This window comes from Muntiacus reevesi, chromosome 16 (genome assembly GCF_963930625.1).
Source record: "Muntiacus reevesi chromosome 16, mMunRee1.1, whole genome shotgun sequence".
Taxonomy (NCBI): Eukaryota; Metazoa; Chordata; class Mammalia; order Artiodactyla; family Cervidae; genus Muntiacus; species Muntiacus reevesi.
In genome coordinates, this window is record NC_089264.1 from 16,725,853 (window position 1) to 16,746,199 (window position 20,347).

At 42.5% G+C, this 20,347-nt stretch overlaps 1 protein-coding gene across 6 annotated transcripts in view; it reads left to right on the forward strand.

The window, feature by feature from the left end:
- The first annotated feature begins 2,296 nt into the window (after positions 1-2,296).
- The window catches only part of LEF1 (lymphoid enhancer binding factor 1), a 119,380-nt gene continuing 101,329 nt past the window's right edge, over positions 2,297-20,347 (forward strand). For 4 of the 6 annotated variants that reach the window (XM_065907108.1, XM_065907106.1, XM_065907110.1 and 1 more), the window contains exons 1-3: positions 2,297-3,655; positions 6,030-6,096; positions 7,545-7,678. In XM_065907108.1, coding sequence (XP_065763180.1) covers positions 3,443-3,655; positions 6,030-6,096; positions 7,545-7,678 — 414 coding nt within the window. In that variant the 5' untranslated portion in view covers positions 2,297-3,442. Of the gene's footprint in view, positions 3,656-4,338; positions 4,914-6,029; positions 6,097-7,544; positions 7,679-20,347 lie in introns of those variants that run through there. The other 2 variants (XM_065907111.1, XM_065907112.1) reach the window with 2 other exon arrangements.

Below are 20,347 nucleotides of genomic sequence, written 5' to 3' on the forward strand. Positions count from 1 at the left end.
TCCAGGACACCTGGAGCTGAGCTCCAAATGACTCAGGGAGTCCAGATAATTAACATGAAGGAGTAAATGGGATTCGAATTAGTTGCGACACTTTAACGGGGGAGGGGGGGGCAAATGTAGAGTCGTCATTTAATCTTTTTGGCTTCCAGAAAATCCCCTTACCCCCACCGCTTGACAGTCTGATGAAAAGGAATCTCTACTCTGGCTGTTTTGGTGAAACTGCATTTTCCAGTTCTTTTCCTGTCCGTCGAATTGGCGCCTTTATGGGAGGGCATTTTACTTTGTTTTCCCATATTTCTTTTAGAACAGAGGGTATGTGTGCTCAGTTGCTAAGTCGTGTCTGACTCTGAGACCCCATTGACTAGCCCTCCAGGTTCCTCTGTCCATGGCATTTCCCAGGCAAGGATACTGGAGTGGGTTGCCATATCCTTCTACAGACCAGAGGGAATAAATGTCTGACATAGCTACATGTTCACATCTCTGAGACATTACACTCACTGGTGCCTAGCGAAGTTGCATAATGCTACCACCCAAAAAGTAAAATTGAGTTCCCCCCACATCTTTTTAGTATTGCCTTACACATTGTAGAAAATTACTCTTTCTCTAAGGCATAGCATTCTCAGCTATTCGCAGAGGATTTAATGCTTTACTCTCTCTGGCTCCCATTATCAGCCCTTTAATGTTACCCTAACCTGGGATAGAAATTTTCTGTGTGACTAGTGGCCATGCTCTATGAGACCAACTGAATGCTTTAAATGATAGTTTTAAAAATTGCTTCCTAGTGAATTCCCATTTCAAGTAATGATCAATAAGCGATATTTTGAGTGCTCATTTAGAGCATTGTTAACGTCGTTACTTATACAATGTCTAGCAGAATGCAATTTCTCCCTTACACAAAAGAAGAGGGATCTTTACATGACTATTCCTATATAATAGAGCTAAAGTCTGATTCTGTAATGTTTTCCCCATTTTCAATTTAAGGGAGATGGAGACACATTTCTTCCTGTCTCTTGTTTACTGTTCTGAGGTTTTACAGATGGCTACTGTATTGGGTATAATAATTTTGCCTGGATTTTTAACTGAGGGAGTTTGAGAGCCAAGGAACAAAATGTGATGTGTTTTCAAACTTCAGCTTCGTTTATACTGTAACTTTCACAAAGCATCTCCTTAAAAGTCCTGTCCTTGTACAAAATGCATCAAAGAGACGGTGGAGGCTGGGAAATTTTTGAGGTTGAATTTGGATTTGCATCTTCAAGGGTCTCTTTGAGCCCGAAGTCTGAGGTGCCAGAGACTGCCCTGTCCTCCCTCCTTCTACCGCTTCACTCTCCTGGGTCCTTTTGCCTTTTCCTCCCCCCCGCCCCGCCCCCACTTGGGTGGGTTTTTTTTTTTTTTTTCGTTCTTTATGAGGTTCCCACACATTGTGGCATGTATCTTCGAAAATACACTAGCGACCTAGTTGTAACTGCGTGTGAGCATCCTATGGTGAGGATGTAATGAAAAAGATCTTGCTTTAAAAGCGATAATTAAGATTCAGCCTTCGGTTTTTTCTTCCTCCTATTTTTCTCGTTAAGTCTGGAGGTTTTATTTTTGTTAGCATGTGTTCCCTTGTCCTTTTACATGTATTTAGGAAAGCCACAACTCTCTTTCTTGTTCTTCTTGCTTCCGTTCTCTTATTAGTTGAGCAATGTGTTATGTTTCCCCTTTTCCTTCTCTCTGTCCCCGATTCCCGCCTCATCCCCTCTGTCAGAGCATCTATCAATGTGGTGTCGATCACAGCTGCGGCGGCTTCTCTTTCATCTTCTTCCCACTGCCAGAGCAAGGGAGGGAGAGGGAGAGGCGGAAAAGAGGTGGGGGAAGAGACTGGCAGAGGAAGGAGGAGGGGGTGGGAAGGGAACAAGAGAAGAGACACTTAGATGATGAAGTTAAACCGTTGGGGCAGAGTTTCTTGTCAATTTCACGCGGGCAAAGCGTGCCTCTCGTGGGTTACAAGAAACGCCGGGTCCTTCCATCCCTAGCCAAGTTGCCTGAATCTCCCCCCCCCCACCCAGGCGCGCGGGGGCGCGCGCACGCACACCCCCCCCCACCCCCAAAACCTAGGACTCGTCCTACAGGCCCTGGGAAAAGAAAAAAAAATCCTCAATCACCACCTCCTTCTCGCCGTCCCCCACCCCCCCAGCGGGCAGCCAAGGAGAGCTGGAGGCGGGGGAGGGGAAGGGGAGGAGAAGCGACGCAAGTGGGCAGCTTTTCAGCGCCGGCGAGGCGCGGGAGGAGGAGAGGCGGCGGGGAGGCGCAGCCGCTCACCTGCGGGGCAGGGCGCGGAGGAGGGACCAGGCTGCGCGCTCTGCGGCGGCGAAGGAGCTGGGACGCATCCGCAGACCCGCACGCAGCCAAGCTCCGGGCGTCTCCCACCCCCCGGCTGGGGGAACCGGAGGGGCACAGCTTTTTGACAAGCGGCCCGGCGGAGGCGTGGAGGGCGGCGAGCAAAAGAGCGAGCGAGCCAGACTGAAGAAACTCGAGCCGGGAACAAAGAGGAGTCGGGGTGTGTGTGTGTGTGTGTGTGTGTGTGCCGGCTCCAGCTCCCAGCAGAATCTTTTGGGTCCGAGGTCCCTGCTCTGACGCCCGGAGACCCAGTAGTACCCTCCACTACCGACTCCCTGCGCTCGCCGGCACAAACTTTATTCTTGGCAAACTTCTTCTCTTTCTCTTCCCCTCCTCCTCCGCCCCCCACCTTCTCCTCCGGCAGATTGAATGCGCCTGGAGAAGGAAAAGCGAAGCGAAAGGGAAGGAAATAAGAAGCTTTGAAACGGACATCTCCAACCCGGGTGGCTTTTTTTTTTTTTTTAACCCTCCAGGAAGTGGACATTTCATTATCTTCTGATTCTCCTTACACCGTCTCTGCTGGGGTAAACGGGGCCGTTTTGCCCAGCTCTCTCCTTTCCTCGGGAAACAAACTCCTGGATCGTCATCCAGGGAAGCTAAGGTGGAGAGATCTGCGAAGAGTCGTGCCGACAGACCCTCCCCTGCACTTTGGAGAGTCGAATCTCCTCCAGAACCGGCGTCCTCCGCGCGCAGACCCTGGAGACGCCGGGGGCGTGGGGCGGCCGCCCTGGCAGCCTAGCCTAGCGCGGGGCACAGACGCCCCCAGAGGCACCGGCCGCCGCGGCCCTCGCCGCCCTGTGTTGTTCGGCCTCGGGGACGGGCGCCTGCATCGGTCTCCGCCGAGTGGGAAGGCGCGGGCGGCCACCGGGGCTCGGGTGCCGCTGTAGCAGCTCCGGCTGCCGGCCGCCAGCCCGGCGCACTCCAGCCTGGCTTCCGCCCTCTCTCCTCCCTGACGCATCCTTCCAGTTCTCCTTTTCCTCTCCCCCTTTTCGTTGATCCCTTCTCTTTCCTGCTGTTGCCTGAGGTGCTCCCCCCGCGGAGCGGAGATTACACAGTGGTCGGGATGCCCCAACTCTCCGGGGCAGGCGGCGGCGGTGGGGGGGACCCGGAACTCTGCGCCACGGACGAGATGATCCCCTTCAAGGACGAGGGCGATCCTCAGAAGGAGAAGATCTTCGCCGAGATCAGTCACCCTGAAGAGGAAGGAGACTTAGCCGATATCAAGTCTTCCTTGGTCAACGAATCCGAAATCATCCCGGCGAGCAACGGACACGAGGTGAGCTGGCCGCTGCTCCATCCCTGAGAGGCGTGCCGGGTCCCGGGAAAGAGCCGAGGGAGGAAGGGGAGGGAAGGCGCCGGGCAGCCCGGGCTCGCGGGTTCCGGGTGGGTCTGCTGGGAGCGGGATGGGGGGTGGCTGGGCTTCTGGTCAGCGTTCTTCCTGTGTGTGGGGTGGAGGGGTGTGCAGGGAAGCGTCCAAGTGTATCAGTTTTGGCGTTCGGTCACTAAACCGTTGGTTTGCGGCCAGGAGAACCTGCCTTTAACCCATGATGTTTCGCCTTCGGCCTTTTTGGTGGGGTTCAGAGGGTGCGGTGCATTAAGGCGAGGATGTCTGAACAGCGCTCCTGAGAAGTTCTTCCGTAGGACGGAAAACAAAGTGCACCCGCTATCTCTTGGTAGATGTCTTTGCAAAAGTGCGTACACCACCAGAGGCTTAGGTACAGACGAGTAGAGCCGCAGGGAGAGAGGAAGGGGTTGCGGGCGTGGGCAGGGTACAGGCGGGGCCGGCCCAACCGCCGCCGAGCGGGGCTCGCGCGGGGCCGGCCCGCGGAGGGGGCGCGCGCCCGGGCGGCGGGGGCGGTGCGGAGCCGGGTCCTCGCGGCCGCCGGACCAGCTGCCGGAGCCGTGGGCGCGCCGAGCTGAGCCACCCCGGGAGGGCTCTCGCACTACCGGCTGCAAGGCTGGTTTTCCCCATCCATCGCCACTTAAAGGGGGGGAAAAAAGCACGCTTATGTTTGGGCCCGAATCAGGCCTTAAATCTATGCAGAAGAGCGACTCAGAGAGAGGCAGCGGAAGCCAGGGCACCCACTCAGGGGAGGGTGGAAAGCGCTTATCAGATCTCTTGGCCCGCTGCGGGCGATAGCGTTGGTAACCCGAGTAGAGTAAATAGAGACACGTGGGTGCTGGCGAGAGCGAGCCGCGAGCGGGACCTCGCGGAAGGGCTATTTCAGGCCTCGCGGAGAGCTTCAGAAGTGGGGGAGGCGGATGGACCCTGATACCCGACACTCCACTGGCCACCGTTGTTCAACAACTGGGAGACGCTTTGGAGGAAATCCGGTAGAAAAGTCCTGACACTCAATGGTTTCACCAGCGCTTTTTCCCTCCAAAGAAATTTGGAGGGTATGTTCTTTTTCCTTAAATGGCATCCTTCTGCCCCCCAAAAGAAAGCCTGTGGTTTTGGGGGCGGAGACATTTTGTGTTTTAAACAGCAAGTTTAAGAGCACCTCAGAGTTACCTTCTTTATCCCAATGGCAGGGGTGAGTAGCGCGTTTTGGAAGGCCCAGGGCCTGGGTCCTAAGGAAAACATTGGGGTGTTCTCTCTCCCCTGAATCTTTCATCTCAACATGCCAACTTAAGGGGGAAACTGGGGTTGCCCAGAGCATACCTAACTCCACTTAAAAGATTTGTGACTGTGTATTGGGCGGGGAGAGGAGGTCACCGGGAGATCAAGGAACCAAATAGCCTCCGAAACACTTGAGGCCTTTTCAAATTTCTACCCTTTTTCCTTGCCGTTCCTTTTTTCCATAAGTAAATTTGCCACCCACTTCACATTTTCTACATGTTTTTGCCTTGGGGAGAAGGGCGCTGCGTTTGAAGCCCCAGAACTCCGGTATTAGGGCTCTGTTAATCTTTGCTGGTGGTAAGTGGGCATGGGGCAGACCCAGGGAAGATGGTGAAGGGGTAATACCACCGATTTGCACGTGGTTGAGTCTGGGTGGATGGTGGTTACCAGAACTGATATTAGCTGGGCTACCTTATAGATGTCTGTAGCTCGACTCTCAAGTTTTCCTCCCTTTAACCACAGAATAGTTCACTTTTCTCTTGTAAGCTCGCACTGACAGCCATGGTAGCTTAGGAGCAGTGGGGCTCCTGCTGTAATTGGTTTGGGACAATTGCCTGAGACCCCCGCTTGTAAGTCATGGGCTTGTTTTTATTTAAAATGCCATTTTCAGTTGCAAAATGATATTTCAGCCTGCTTTTAATCAGCTCTGACTGAAGTAAACAGTGGTTGAAGAAGCTATCAAAATGATCAACCCCCGTAACTGAAATTCCTATCATATTAGGCATCCAAGTAGTCTTGATGTATTTTTAGTAAACAGTGGTCAGAACAGCACGTGGATTGTTGACAAGTTCACTTCAGTAACAACTGTCATTTGTAGTTTCTAGTACCATAGAGGTAGTTTTCAGGAACACATTGAAAAGATTTCCCAGGACTCAGTCCTAGCCTGTCCTCTTAGATTAATAAAACAGGTAGATTGAGTTGCGCCTAATGCCCCTCTTTTGAGTTACCAGGGGATACGCACTTATATCATTATTGTCACAAACTCTAAAGCAGTTTTCTTTCTTTTGGGGGTGGGGATTTGTGCTGGTAGGTGGCCAGACAAGGACAAACCTCTCAGGAGTCCTACCACGACAAGGCCAGAGAACATCCTGATGATGGTAAGATGCTATTCTGCTTCTCCCAACTTTATCATTTAACATGTACAATTTGTGAATACTGGTACATTTTGCTATTTTTATTTACATCCAGGAAACTCGAGCATATGTAATAAGATTGTGCCCGTTGTTTGAGCAAAATGGTAAAGAAAACCCAGAAAACTTATTGCTTACCTGTAATACATATTTCCATAATTATAAAACTGAATGAGTTAAGGGCCTTTGAATTTCCTTTGGCTTCCAGATTCTTTATGGAAGAGAAATGTCTATAATGAGTTTTTCTCTTTTCCTCATTTTACCTAATATTCTAATTGTCATCTTTAGTATTTTTTCATGCATTTTTACAAAGAGTGACAGTCTACACAGATTTATTTTCCAACAAGATTAGTTTCAGGTGGGACTCGTTTGTTTGCTGTTTCTTGTTTTAGTGAGAAGGCAGGCACTATATGTGCAGACTAAATGTAGCTCAATAAAGAAGAATCTAATGTGTAAAAATATAACACTTTAATCTTAAAATTAAGAATTATGCATTTGAAACATGATAGATTTTCTCCCTATTTCTGATTCTTACTCAAAACTGTAAAAATTCTGCATTTTTTTTTCTTTTTGAAACTTAAGGAGAACTCCTTGTGATTTTAAAAGAATCTGTGATCTGTAGGGATCCCTTTTTGAACAGCCTGCATTTCTGTGCTCCTTTAATTACTTACAATTGGCCTGACCAGAATGAAGGGTTCGCACATACATGTTAGCCAGGGGAAGAAGGGAAGAGAACTATAATATCAAGCTTCCTTCTGAGCCACAAAGTAGATACACAGATAAAAGGGAAGAAATGTATACACTGAACACACACGCCAAACACACTTTTCTTTGGCAGTGTGATATATATGTAGCAAATAAAATTAAGTCTCCTGGAATTAATCCTTCATAAATTTGGGTAGTTGCCGATATACTAGATACAACTTGCTCCGTCAGTAAAATCTAGAAATTTTCCAGAAATCCAGAAGTACAGGTAGAATTTTTGAGTTTGCCTATAAAGTGGAGCATAACTTTTAAGTGTATAAATATATATATGTGTGTGTATAGCTGAATAGCCTAATGTATTTATATTATAGCTTTGTATGCCTTTTTTCATGTGTCTGTTTCTTAGTCCAGTTTGTTAGTATTAGAGCAAATTAAGTTAGATGGATAACACTTATTTTTGTAAAAACACCAGTCAGCAGTGGAAGTAAATTGAACCACATGTTTTTAAAACATCTGGTTCACTGCTAAGCCATTTAAGAGAGTAAATACTGTCAATCTAAAATAGAGCATAATAAACCAGTTATAATATTTTGTAAACAAATCTTTTATGTAAGGTCTAATTTATAATAGAACTATTAACTTTTCAATGAAAAATACAGTGATATAAAAGGAAGTCAAAGCATCACTGATTGTTCTTTGCCTTCTCTTAGGAAAGCATCCAGATGGAGGTCTCTACAATAAGGGACCCTCTTACTCGAGTTATTCTGGATATATAATGATGCCAAATATGAATAATGACCCATACATGTCAAATGGATCTCTTTCTCCACCCATCCCGAGAACAGTGAGTAACATGCTGATGTTGCAAATTATTTTCAGAAGTGCAAATTAATTTGTATTTTTGGCAAAATGTTTGTTTTTTTAAACTCACCGGAAATGCTTTCATTATATATGACCAGTTGTTGCTAAATAAGACATGCTATAAGGAATGACTACCTTAAAATGGTGCTACTTTTTGATGTTTTGACCTCCGGATATTAGCTTTTGGTTTATTGGTTAAGATGAATAAAAAAACAGATCATGAGCTATCATGATATCAAGTGAATTTAAATCAACAAACTCATGATTTTGTGAGTATTATGCTTTCTACTCTGATGAGAGAGCGAAATTGATTTAATCTTTCATTTAACTAAGTGGTCTATATGGCTTTCACTGCCTGTAAGCTACGTAGAATCAGAATTCCTTTGGCTCACTTGGAACTGAACATTGGGAATGTTACTTTAGCTTTTAAAACAGTGTCTGATTTTATTGTGTTAGCTAATGTTTCTTTAAAATCAGTTTAGGTGTGGGGGAGCAATGAGCTATTTTTACTTTATTGTCTGTTGCTAAGAAGTATCTCTTGAAAATAACTCTTAATGAAATTTTTTTTTTAATGTGGTGGCTCAGTTAACTTTTAAGTTCTAAAAATGGGGAGGCATTATAACTGCCTTATACATTATGCTTAACATGTAAACCTCAATTTATATAGTAAGAAAACATCTAAAGGGTAACTTGTGTAGTATGTGAATGTGAAATGGAGTTCTCCTTGAGGTTCATCTCTTTGGAGGTAGTGGTGGATTATTACTGATCCATCAATATATTTACCTTCTTTCTGGCCTCACTCTCCCTGTACCACCCACACCCCAATGAAAAACATGTATGTTTGGGTCTTGAGGATGATGTTTCAGTCTAACTGGCCCTCCTGTGAGTCAAATCTAGGATCATAAAGTGGAACCTGTATCTTTGCCTTGTTAGCCCCAGTGCTTTCACCAAGTGAAAAAAAAAAATCAGTGGAAGACATCTGGGGCAAGTACTGTCGTTGATATCTCAGTGGACAGAATCTGGGAACCATGAGATACTCCAAAGTAGAAAAGAGAAATATTTCCTAATCAGTCATGAACAAATAAAAAAGAGTATTTGTGGTTATCTTGATTATCTGTGACCCTCAGCTGTTGAAGAGATAGATCTAGGAAATATAACCACTTTTTGGGGAGGGCACTGTGATTTAAAAGTTACTTTTTTTCCCACGAATTTCAAAAAGATATTTGACCTCTTGAGTAGGGAATAAGATTTTTCCAATTTTCACATAGAAGCTAAAATGGAGATTTAAGAAATCTTATGATGGTTGTTATAGGAAATAGTGATTTCACATTTTATTTTAAAAGGCTTTTCAAATATTTAATGATAGAAATGTGTGTGTGGTACATATGGCTCTCTTACCTAAAAAGTGTATGAACTAATACAAGCAAATACAGTTTTTAACATTTAGAGACCACCCAAATAAATGCTTCTGAGTTTTAAAATTTGTAGGATACTTTGTTTCTGTTGAATTAAATATGCATACATATCAGATAATTTAAAGTTGAGCTATTTTTTTCTTGTTGATGTTTTGAAGGGGTGGGGGAAGGAGACTATATTTTAGATAAGAAATAATTGAAGATTTCTGCTGAAGGCTTTTTAGAATAACAATCTTTCCAACAAATCAAACTATAGTCTCTGACTTGGTAACAATAGAAAAAAACCACTAAAATAATCTTACACTTTTAGGTTGTGAACACAGTTAGTGCTTAATAAGTATTTGTGGAATTTATTCTTCAGTTCAGCCAGTTGTCCTTTCAAGGCAATAATTTTTTAAAAGTCAATATAATAAAAATCTATTGTTATTTATGTTATTCCCAAGAATATTGAAAATTAAGCTGCTCTTCCTCTTTAAACCAGCTTTTTCCCCTAGCCCCTCAGTATACTAATCATTTTAAATTGATAGAATGGAAAGTATTTTTTGTTAGTGTATATATTAAAATTTTGAGGTCAGTGAATTGGAGTCATCCATTGTTTAGGAAAGATTTGTGGCCATGATAAATAAATGTTGGTGGGGGTAGAGTGGAGGAAAGGGGTGTGGTTAGGAAACAGTTACCTTACCCTCCTATCTGCTGCTTTGCTTTATTCTGTTCCATTTTAGAACACATTTATTTTAGGCACCCTTTCTTGCCAATATTCTGCAGTTCGCCCAGTTCCAGAAGCTTTGCAATTTTAACCACAAGACTGTGTTCAGTTTTTCTCTTTTAGGGTCCAGCTGAAGTGGGTCGCAGTCTTGGGTTTTTAATATGTAACAGCTGTTTTTAATGCTGAGTCCCAAAGCACTTTAACCGGAAGGCACCCCCTCCTCTTCACCCCAGCCACACTCTGCCTCTCGCTCTTTTTAACTCTGTTCTTGGCAGGACTGGGTGTGTGGCGGACATCCACAGTGGTAGGTTTTGCCTCTAGGGTGTCAGGAGCAGGGCGACCATTTGTGTTTGGACTTAGGGTGGGAGCTGTAAGTCAGCCCTGTTGCTTGGATTTGCATTACAAAACAACCCCTTGTTTACTGTATCTGCTGCCCTCAGGTGTTAGGATTAGAAAAACATCTGGGGTTGAGGGAAAACCCAACTGCCCCTTCCCCACACAGAATCTTCTGTTTATTTGAAACCTTAGATAATCCAGAGAATACCAGCCATGGCCAACTGGCACGCACAGGAGTGTCTGCTGGTAGCTCATTTTAACAATTCTATATGCATTGGCTCTTTTTAAGACAAACGCTGACATGCGTGTGCTCACACCACCCTTACTCATGACCTAAATATAGAGTTAACCTGCACAGGAGAGCCGCTTTTGCCATTCAGGCTTTTTTTTCCCCCCCATCTGAAGGAAAATTTTAATTGGCTAATTACATCCTTCCAGAACTGGAATTCTTAGAGGTGTGTCTAGACTAGAAATCTTGTGAATGGGTGTCTCATAGAATTTTAAAGAAGAATTCTTGTTCAGATAAATCGGGCGGGCCTAGCAAGAAAGCAGCCTATAATGATAACATGTTTGGTGTCACTGTGAGTTCTTAAAGCACAGTAAACCTTGGGTTGGGATGGTCATTTTCAAGGAGTGTGAGAAGATGCGGTAGCCTCTTAAATATTTCAGAGCAAGGGCCCTGGAGAGTTTATTAAAAGCATACTGCCAAGACCTCCTTTCTCTGCGTCTGGTTTGTGAAAGCCCTGGGAGGCCAGTGGCGATGTATTCGAAGGGAAGACATAGTCGGTTGCCTCCTTGCTGGGTCCCGGCGCTGGTGTGCGACCGTGAGCTTGGCTGCCTTTACAGAGTGAAAGTTCCCATTGGCCTCAGGCACTGTGGTTATTCGTCTTAGGTGTCAAACTTCCATTTGTCCCTCAAGCAACCCAAATGTTTAACACCTCTGACGAGAAACATCTCGGTTCTCTTCAGCTGCTCAGGGAAGGAACGCAGCAGACGTAGCGCAGGAAGCGACAGCAGACGTCCTGCGCGGCTCACACCAACCGCAGCCACCTGGGCAGCCGGTGTTGCTGACTGCACCGTTGGCCTTGTGATCTTTCTCAGGATGGCTTTTCAGGTGGCAAGGGAGGATGTCTGTGTTCGAATTTCGTCATCTTTTCTTATTTTTGGTAGATTTATTTTTCTTATTTTTGCTCTTAAAATGCTTCAGGGTTCTTTTATAGTTATTTTGAGCAACTCACTTCTGTAGTATGGTTTTTACCTGGAGGTGGTCAACATTTGACGTCTAATGAGCAGAATTATCCCTCTTAGAACTTTGTCTTAACCTGTCCCCACCACCCTCCGCCCATGTTTGTGTTTGCTTACAGTTAAAATTAGATTTTTGTCATTGTTCAAATCTGCAATTAAAGAACTAAGTGAATATGTCAGATCAGTAAGGTAACACTTACCCATCTGTCCATCACTACTGCATAGCTTTGAAAATAACACACAAATAGTCATCAATAGGAAGACAATGACTTATTAACTCAGTTCAGAGAGACTCTGGCTCATATTTTCAGCAGAATTTTTAAGTGTCTTTTCACATTCCTTAAGGAGCTACCTCATGTGACTTACTGATTAATGATTTAAAATTTTCTACTATAAGTTGTCTACTTTCTGAAGCTAAGTATATGAAATTTTCCTCCTTACCTTAAGTGCAGGAGAAGTTAAGTTTTAGAAAGTGTACTCTCAGATTTGAATGTGATCTCGAGAGGATATGTGGGAAAGCTCCCCAAAGCCCCAAACTCTTCTGTGATTCATCTTAATTGTACTGCTACACTCAGAATAATTGGGAGTGATTGCCATTCCCCCTTCAGATAATTTAGGTATCTTATGACTGAATGGCATGCTAATTCAAGTGTCCCAGGTGCCATGCTGACGTGACCTTTCAGGAGCTGATATTACCTTGCATGACTGGTACGGCAGAAGTGTGATCCCTTAGTCAGATAGGTTTTTTCGAAATGACCCTTGAAATTTCTTGTTCATTCATAAAGGCATGAGAACAACCCAGTTTCACTAAAACAAGACTATTAAGCCAACTTGCAGAAAATCTTGCTCTTTGAAGTTCCGCTCCCCCTGCCCACATGCAGGTCCTCAGCTTGGTCTCATCAATCCCATTATTTTGATCCATTTCTGTCTTGCAGACAGACTCATGTAATTCTAACAGGACAGAGTAAGGACCTCATAAATGGCTCTATCTGGACTTCAACTTGTTACCTCACATGTATTTTCATAATATCAACTGAGAAATTTTTTATAACTTTTGAGTCTCGTTTTTAACTAATCCTGTTAGTTCTTTAGGCAGAACTGTTTTTGGTGTATGTGACTGACATTTTTTTAAGCAATGGATCATTCCATTTCTCTCTGACTCCCCTTGGTCCTCATTTACATATTATAGATAGAATTTTACAAAACTGGTTTCCCTTTGATTTCAAGATAAACTTGAAATTTAAAGAGAAAATACGCCAGTACTGTCCTTGGGCCAGCAGAAAAGCACATGTTTGATTCCGAGGCAGAAGTATTAGAACTCAGCATTATGTATGTGCTGCTGTTGTGGAACTGAATTTTTTTAAAAGAAGATACTGGTTTCAAACTTGCATCTTAAAGTTATCACTTAAGTGATCATGCCAGACTGATCCAATCTGTAGAAAGCTAATATTGTAGCAATTAAGAGACTTGGTAATGCTTTGTAATGTCCCAGCAGGTCCTTATTCAATTTTTTTTAAACTCTCAGCTTTATATAACCAAAGACACACTCTCAGACACTTCATTTAGACCTCAGCTCTTAAGAGATTTTAGCTATATGTATTGTACCAGCCATTGAATTTTATTTAAATAATTTAAAAAATATATTTTAGATTGATGATCACTTTTTAAACATTAATCGTGACCTTATGAAGTTCCTGTAAGAACTGTCGACTCTGCTATATGAGGGGTGGATAAAGGAAAGGTGCTATAATTTAAACAGAGGAGTGGCTCTAGTGCAGTTTTAATATTCTTTTATTATTGTCAGCTTCTGTATGAAATAGTTACCAAAACTGTTAAAAGCTGACACACAAAAGTATTTTTATAAGTCCTTTTTTAAAAAATCCTGAACATTTATGCAATAAAGCCTATCCAACTGCAAATGATAATTGATCAGTTAATCAGAGATTACTGATGAACTTTGAGATAGTTATGTGTTAGGAAAGCATAGAATAGACACTTCAATAGATTTGCTGAATAAATAACATACTAGAAAATTTTCATGTATGGTTTTTGGATATGTCCAAAGGATCTGTCTTTATTCATCCAAATCCTATATGAAAATCTGAAGGTGTCTACTAAATAATCCTTAGTATTTTATTATTTTACTTTTTTTGATTTGTTGCATCAGTGAAAAAAAAAAACACATTTACACCATGTCTTTAATGAAGAAGTCAGAGTCATTGCTTACAGAATGTCAGGTTTCCAAGTAATAGCTGAAAACAGTCAGCTGGAGAGCTCCCTGCTAGAGTGAAAAAGAATGGGACTGGGTCCTCATTTGAGGACTGATCCTGAGACGGACTTATCTTTACTTAGGTCCTGGAAACCTAATTGAACAAGAAGAGATGATGGAAATGCTTTTTTCCAGAAGGGCACTTGAGACGGAAATGAAGTCATAATAAAAAGAAAACTCTTCAATTATGTTGCAGTATCATATGGTTAAGGCTTCTCAATTCATTTTTATTCTTTCCTAGATAGAAAGGATATTTCTTTTTTCAGTAACACTTGATGTATTTTGAGACACTAAAAAATTCTGCATGTATTTTCTAAATACATGTAGCAGCATCAGTGCTGACTTTCCTAGACCACTATGTATTGTAAATTGATTATATCCTTTGGCAATATGGAGAGCAAAATTTTTTAGTCCTTATTAGGTGGTTAAGCAGTCCCTTGTGAAGGCTGAGCCTGTGGAGGAGGGAAGATGTCAACAGATGTGGGGTCTAGTCCCATGTCCATCACTTTCCAAGAGCCTTGGACCTCTGTCAGCCTTTGTTTCCTTGTTTATCATGAGGCATATTAATGTCTGGCATGCTTACCTTATATGATTGATGTGCAGTTCAGATGGCACAGACGTGTGAAAGCACTCAGTTTTCTAGCTAAGGAAGCAAAGCACAAGTCTCATCCCAGCCTGGTAGGAATCCTGCCACAAAAGGTGCTTGACTGTATTCAAGAAGCTCCTGAGAAAGGGGAGAAATTTTTGTTTCTTACCGCGTCACCATATTGACCTGGAATCTGGATGACTGGGTAAAGGCCTTAGGATAACTGTAAGAAAATATCTGTGTAAATAAAAGTTTTTGGGGAGACAGCTTTCTTCTCTTGGGCTCTTCTTTCTCTCCTAGTTGTTTGGAGAGCACCCTTTCTTCTACTAAGGGAATGAGATGTGTGAGGGAACAGATTTCTAAATTAAAGATTTGTTAAAATTCTTACATCCTTTTAATATTTGATATGAAATTGCCAGATGACTCTTAAATCCTTGGGTTGGGGTAATAATTGATTTTTATTTAGGAGACTTTTTTCCCCTTAATCCTTTAAGAGCTGGGTTTCTTCTCCCCGCTGCGAACAATCTATAGAGAGGAGATTTAAGAAAGTCTTGTGAATGTAGAGGATGACAGGCGAGTTATTTTTCTTTTCCCTTCGAGTTTTCTTCTGACTTAAGTCTTTCTTGTTTTCCTGGCACCTAAAAAAATCAGGTCCAAGGGGATAGGCTGGCCAGGCAGCAAGGAGAAATCAGTGCTTTTCTTGTCTCATTGGAAAATTCCAGCTTCCATCCTTTCAAGACTTTTCTTTTTCTCTCAGTAAAATTCAATGAATGTAAACATATATCAATGTAGAGCTAGCTAGCTTCAATTTTAAACATTATATATTATACCTTGTAATAATTATGAACACGTAGCATCTTGGCACTCTAGTTCATGTGACTTGGACCAAGGGAAAAACGTATTGTGATCTTATCTCAAGTGTGTCAAACTTTGTCTTAGACTCCAAAACTTAGATTTTTTTTTTAAAGTCTGAAACAAAACCAGCAGTACCAAAGTAAAAATTTTTACCAAAGTAAAAAATGTTTACTGTTTACTACAACTGAGCTAACCAGTTAAGTAGCTGACAGGGTTAGGAAAAGAATCAAGTCTCCAAGACATTGCTTGAATTGGTTTTTATTCAATTTTTTGGTATAAGTAAAAAGTTTTAAAACTCAAATCTTTTGAAAGGGAGAACAATTAACTTTTTTTTTTTTTTTAAACTACTACCATGTGCCAGGTACTGAGCTATGGCAATTTACACAAATGAAAACTGTGACTGGGTGTAGTAATCTCCATGCTAAAGATAGCAGCCCATCGTCAGGGGCAGCAGCAACCTGCTTCAGGTTAGTAAGCAATGGAGTCATGGCTCTTCCCTTTTTAAGGTCTGAAGACTTGTTAATTGTCATTTAAAATAACCATTATTGCCTTTCAGAACATAAAACACTGATTAAATGAATCATATGTTGATTAAAATATAAAACCCAAAATTATTACTTTGAAGATTTTCTTGGCAGTTTCTTTTCAGTAATGCTTAGCTATATTTTATGAAAAATAAAAAGAAAATACTTTCATTTAAAAAAGCAATACACTAGAACACTCAGATGACCAAAAAGAATAAAAAATACTAAATTCCTAGGATCCTGCTGTCAGAGATGGTCGTTCTTAAAGCTCACCATGCAATCTTTTAGACCTCTTCCTGTGCACATTTAGAAATGCATGCAAACATGTATAAATATATGTTATATACTCATGGCCATGGAAACATAATATACAATTTTTTTTCTGCTTGTTTTCCCACCAATATACAGTGGATATCATTTTTACTCTTCTGTAACAACATTTTTAATGATGCCTAATGTATTGCCTAATTTATTTAATCAGTCTTTTGTTGGTAAGACATTTAGATAGTATCACTTTATTTTTACCTCTGTCTTAAGCAACATTTGATGGAATGAATGTTTTCTAAGTATGTTTTTGCACACTTTCTGTTTCTTTGAAATGAATTACTAGAAGTGGAATTGTAGAGTCAAAGGCAATGCACCTTTTTAAGCGAGGGAGGGGGGTAACCCAACAATGCGATTTAACCCTAAAAAATTTTGAAGTCAGTATTTAAAAGTATTATTAGATTACATTCACATTTGGTTATGGTTGATGTTTTGAGGCCTTCTTCCAGTCAAGAATCAGTCCAGCAGTAGACAGGAGTTGGACAGATGGGGAGCAGAATATGAGCTTCATTATTAATCCGGCTGATGGAGAAAGTGGCCTGAACCATGACACAAGCTTGTACTTCCTTTGACTTCCCCACGTGGAACACCACTAAGTCACAGGCCTCCCCAACAGGGGCAGGAAATTTGCTTCCAGTAGAACTGGAGACCAGAACAAACTCATGTTGGGGCAAGCTGGCCCCAAGAGAGAACAAAGGGTCAGTCTGTCCTTGCTCCGTTCTTTCTCCAAATCACCAGATGTGAGTCCCTCTCCCATGTGGAAAGTGAGTGAAGGTGCGGGAGAGGCAGAGGCTACAGCTGCTGCTGAGAAGCAGAAGTTACTACTTGATGCGCCAAGCTTTAGGAGGAAGGGATAATGAGAGCATGGTTATCCCCTGAGGCATGATCACTGAGCAGACTGATGGCCAAGGCCAGTAGTGGTGAGATGCGTGCATACACAGGATGGGAGCTGCAGCAGAGCACTGCTGTTGGAGGCAGAAAAATTTAGATCTCGGTGTCTGCTGCTTACTCTCTGAACCTTGGTTTCTTAACCTGTAACATAGACTGCCACTTCTTCTATTGATACTGACAAAAGTACAATATACACTCTGCATTAGTAATAGTGTTTATGGAAGGCAGGCCAACTGCATCTGAGTTTACTGGTGTTCTTATTAAAAAGGCAAATATGTAGGCCCCTCTGCAAATGTCCTGAACCAGAGGCTGCAGGTGGGCCATGCACATGCACTTTAACCCAGGTACTTTAGTGATTCTTATCTAAAGTAAGGTTTGGAAAAATAATGACCAGGTAGACTTTGAGTAATTTAACTGAGGTTCAGATATCCTGAGTGACTCATGCAAGGTCTCACACCTAGGTAGCAGTCAGGCGCCTTGACCCCAAAGCTCACTTGTGTCCACTCAGCCCTATCCCTCACGGAGACTGATGGCGCTCTGTACATGGAGACCTCAGGGTGTTTCTATCCTTCCTCCACTGACTGCAGAATGAAACCCACTTTCTTTAGCATTCTTTTCAAAGCTTTCTGCAATCTGGGCTCATCTACCTTTCAAGCATTGCTTCCTTACCCTGCAGCTTATGGTTAAGCTACATTTCTACACCTGCTTCCTATCACTTTCCCAAATTCCTGTCTTTGGGTTGTTATTGCTTGCTCTCCCTGGAATGCCCTGTTTTCTCTTGCTGCCAGCATAGTCTTGTTCATCCCTGAAGATCTGGGCCACATGGTATCTCCTCCAGGACGCTCCTCCTGACTTCACCACCAGGTAAGACTTAGTGCTGTCTCCTGGCGGGCTCCCACAGAACCTTCTTCATAACTGTTATCACTGCTTATAATCGTTGTCTCTGTGTCTGTCTCACTCACTGTTAATTCCTTTAGGTAGGGAGCTTCTGTTACTCATCTCTGTGCTCACAACCAGTTATACGACTTGGCACAGAGCATGTTACTCCACAGATATTTGTGGAATAAATACAGCAAAACTTTTTAAAATGCATTAATGTAGAGCATTAATAGCAGATATCGATCTATATTTAAATGGAGATCCTTTAACAAAATAAAGACTAATGCAGAATCACAAACCTGAAATTGAGCTTAGAAGTGATCTGAATATGAAGTATATAGTCCATGGACTAGACATCAGCTGTTAGTTTTGAGTATTAGTAAGTGTCAGGACCTGTTCTGAGCACTTACTGTATATTAGATGATTTAATCTTCACAGTAACCCTGTGACATCCTGAATATCCCTATTTTACAGATGAGGAAACTGAGGCATAGGGATCATACAAGTGGTTAAAGGACTGCTGTAAAACTAGACCAAGAAATGCTCGGTCAGATAAAGTAGGTAATTGGGCAGGATCACACAGCTGGTAAGTGGTGGTACCATGCTTAGACCAGACTTTGACCCTCATTGCAGCGTGCTTTCTGCAACTTCAGCTATCACTGCCATCACTGGTACTCAGAAGATGCTAGATGATTGTTGAATCAATGTATTTCTCATCAGGAAGATATAAAAGATTTTTAACCTATTTATTGTTTAGTATCTCAGTTGCGTCTGACTCTTTGTGACCCCGTGGACTGCAACATGCCAGGCTTTCCTGTATAAGTACCGCGCGCTAACCGATTGCGCCACTGGAGCTCCTTGCCAGGCTTTCCTATCCTTCACCATCTCCCAGGGCTTGTTCAAACTCATGTCCATTGGGTCAGTGATGTCATCCAACCATCTCATCCTCTGTTGCCCCCTTCTCCTGCCTTCTAGTTTTCCCAGCATCAGAATTTTTTCCATGAGTCGACCCTTCCATCAAGTGGCCGAAGTATTGGAGCTTCAGCATCAGTCCTTCCGATGAATATTCAGGGTTGATTTCCTCTAGGAGTGACTGGTTTTATCTCCTTGCTGTCCAAGAGATTCTTCAAGAGTCTTCTCCAGCACCACAGTTTGAAGGCATCAATTCTTTGGCACTCAGCCCTTTTTATTGTCCAGTTCTCACATTCTACATGACTACTGGAGAAACTATAGCTTTCAATATATAGACCTTTGTAGGCAAAATAATGTCTGTTTTTAATATGCTGTCTAGGTTTGTCATTGCTTTTTTTTTTTTTAAGGATCAAGCATCTTTTAATTCTGTGGCAGCAGTCACCATCTGCAGTGATTTTGGAGCCCAGGAAAATAGTCTGTCACTGTTTCCATTGTTTCCTTATCTATTTGCCATAAAGTGATGGGACCAGATGCCATGATCTTAGTTTTCTGAATGTTGAGTTTTAAGCCAGCTTTTTCATCTCCTCTTTCACCTTCATCAAGAGACTCTTTAATTCCTCTTCGCTTTCTACTGTAAGACTGGTGTCATCTGCTTATATGAGGTTATCGATGTTTCTTCAGTAATCTTGATTCCTGCTTGTGCTTCGTCCAGCCTGGCGTTTCTCATGATGAGTTACATATGAGTTAAATAAGCAGGGGGACATTGTACAGCCTTGACTACTACTTTCTCAATTTTGAACCCGCCCATTGTTCCATGTCAGGTTCTAAATGTTGTTTCTTGATCTGCATACAGGTTTCTCAGGAGGCAGGTAAGGTGGTCTGATATTCCCATATCTTTAAGAATTTTCCACAGTTTATTGTGATCTACACAGTCAAAGGTTTAGAGTAGTCAATGAAACAGAAGTAGATGTTTTTCTGGAACGCTCTTGCTTTTTCTATTATCCAGTGGATATTGTCAATTTGATCTCTGGTTCCTCTGCCTTTTCTAAATCCAGCCTGAACATCTGGAAGTTCTTGGTTCATGTACTGCTGAGCCTAGCTTGGAGGATTTTGAGCATTACCTTGCTAGCGTGTGAGATGAGTGCAATTGTGCAGTAGTTTGAGCATTCTTTGGCATTTCCCTTCTTTGGGATTGGAATGAAAACTGACCTTTTCCAGTCCTGTGGCCACTGCTGAGTTTTCCAAATTTGCTGCATATTGAGTGCAGCACTTTAACCTATTGGGGGTTTGTGAACATAAAACATGTATGAAATTATAAATGTTTTTAACATTATTTGTGGTAGTAATAACTGTGGTGCGAGTAAAAAACACAGAGTTTAAGGCAATAAGTTAGATGCAGTGAAGGGAGGGGAAACTGGAGGAAACACAAAACAGATGGAGAAAGTTCTAGCCTGATGATGGAGGGGCAGTGTTAGTGGAAACACATTTAGAAAAAGGAGCAAGTTTTAGGACAGACGTACATGAGTTTGACTTAAGGACTATTCTGTGTTTTCTCTTCTGTGTTAGGAAAACAAAAAAAACCCATATCTGCAACCCAGCATTTTACATTATGGACATCATTTTGGTCTATAATTTATTTAAGTCAGCCATGCCTCACAAGTATCACTTCACTTCCCTCTAATGCTGCCTGAACCTTGTTTAGAAGCCTTT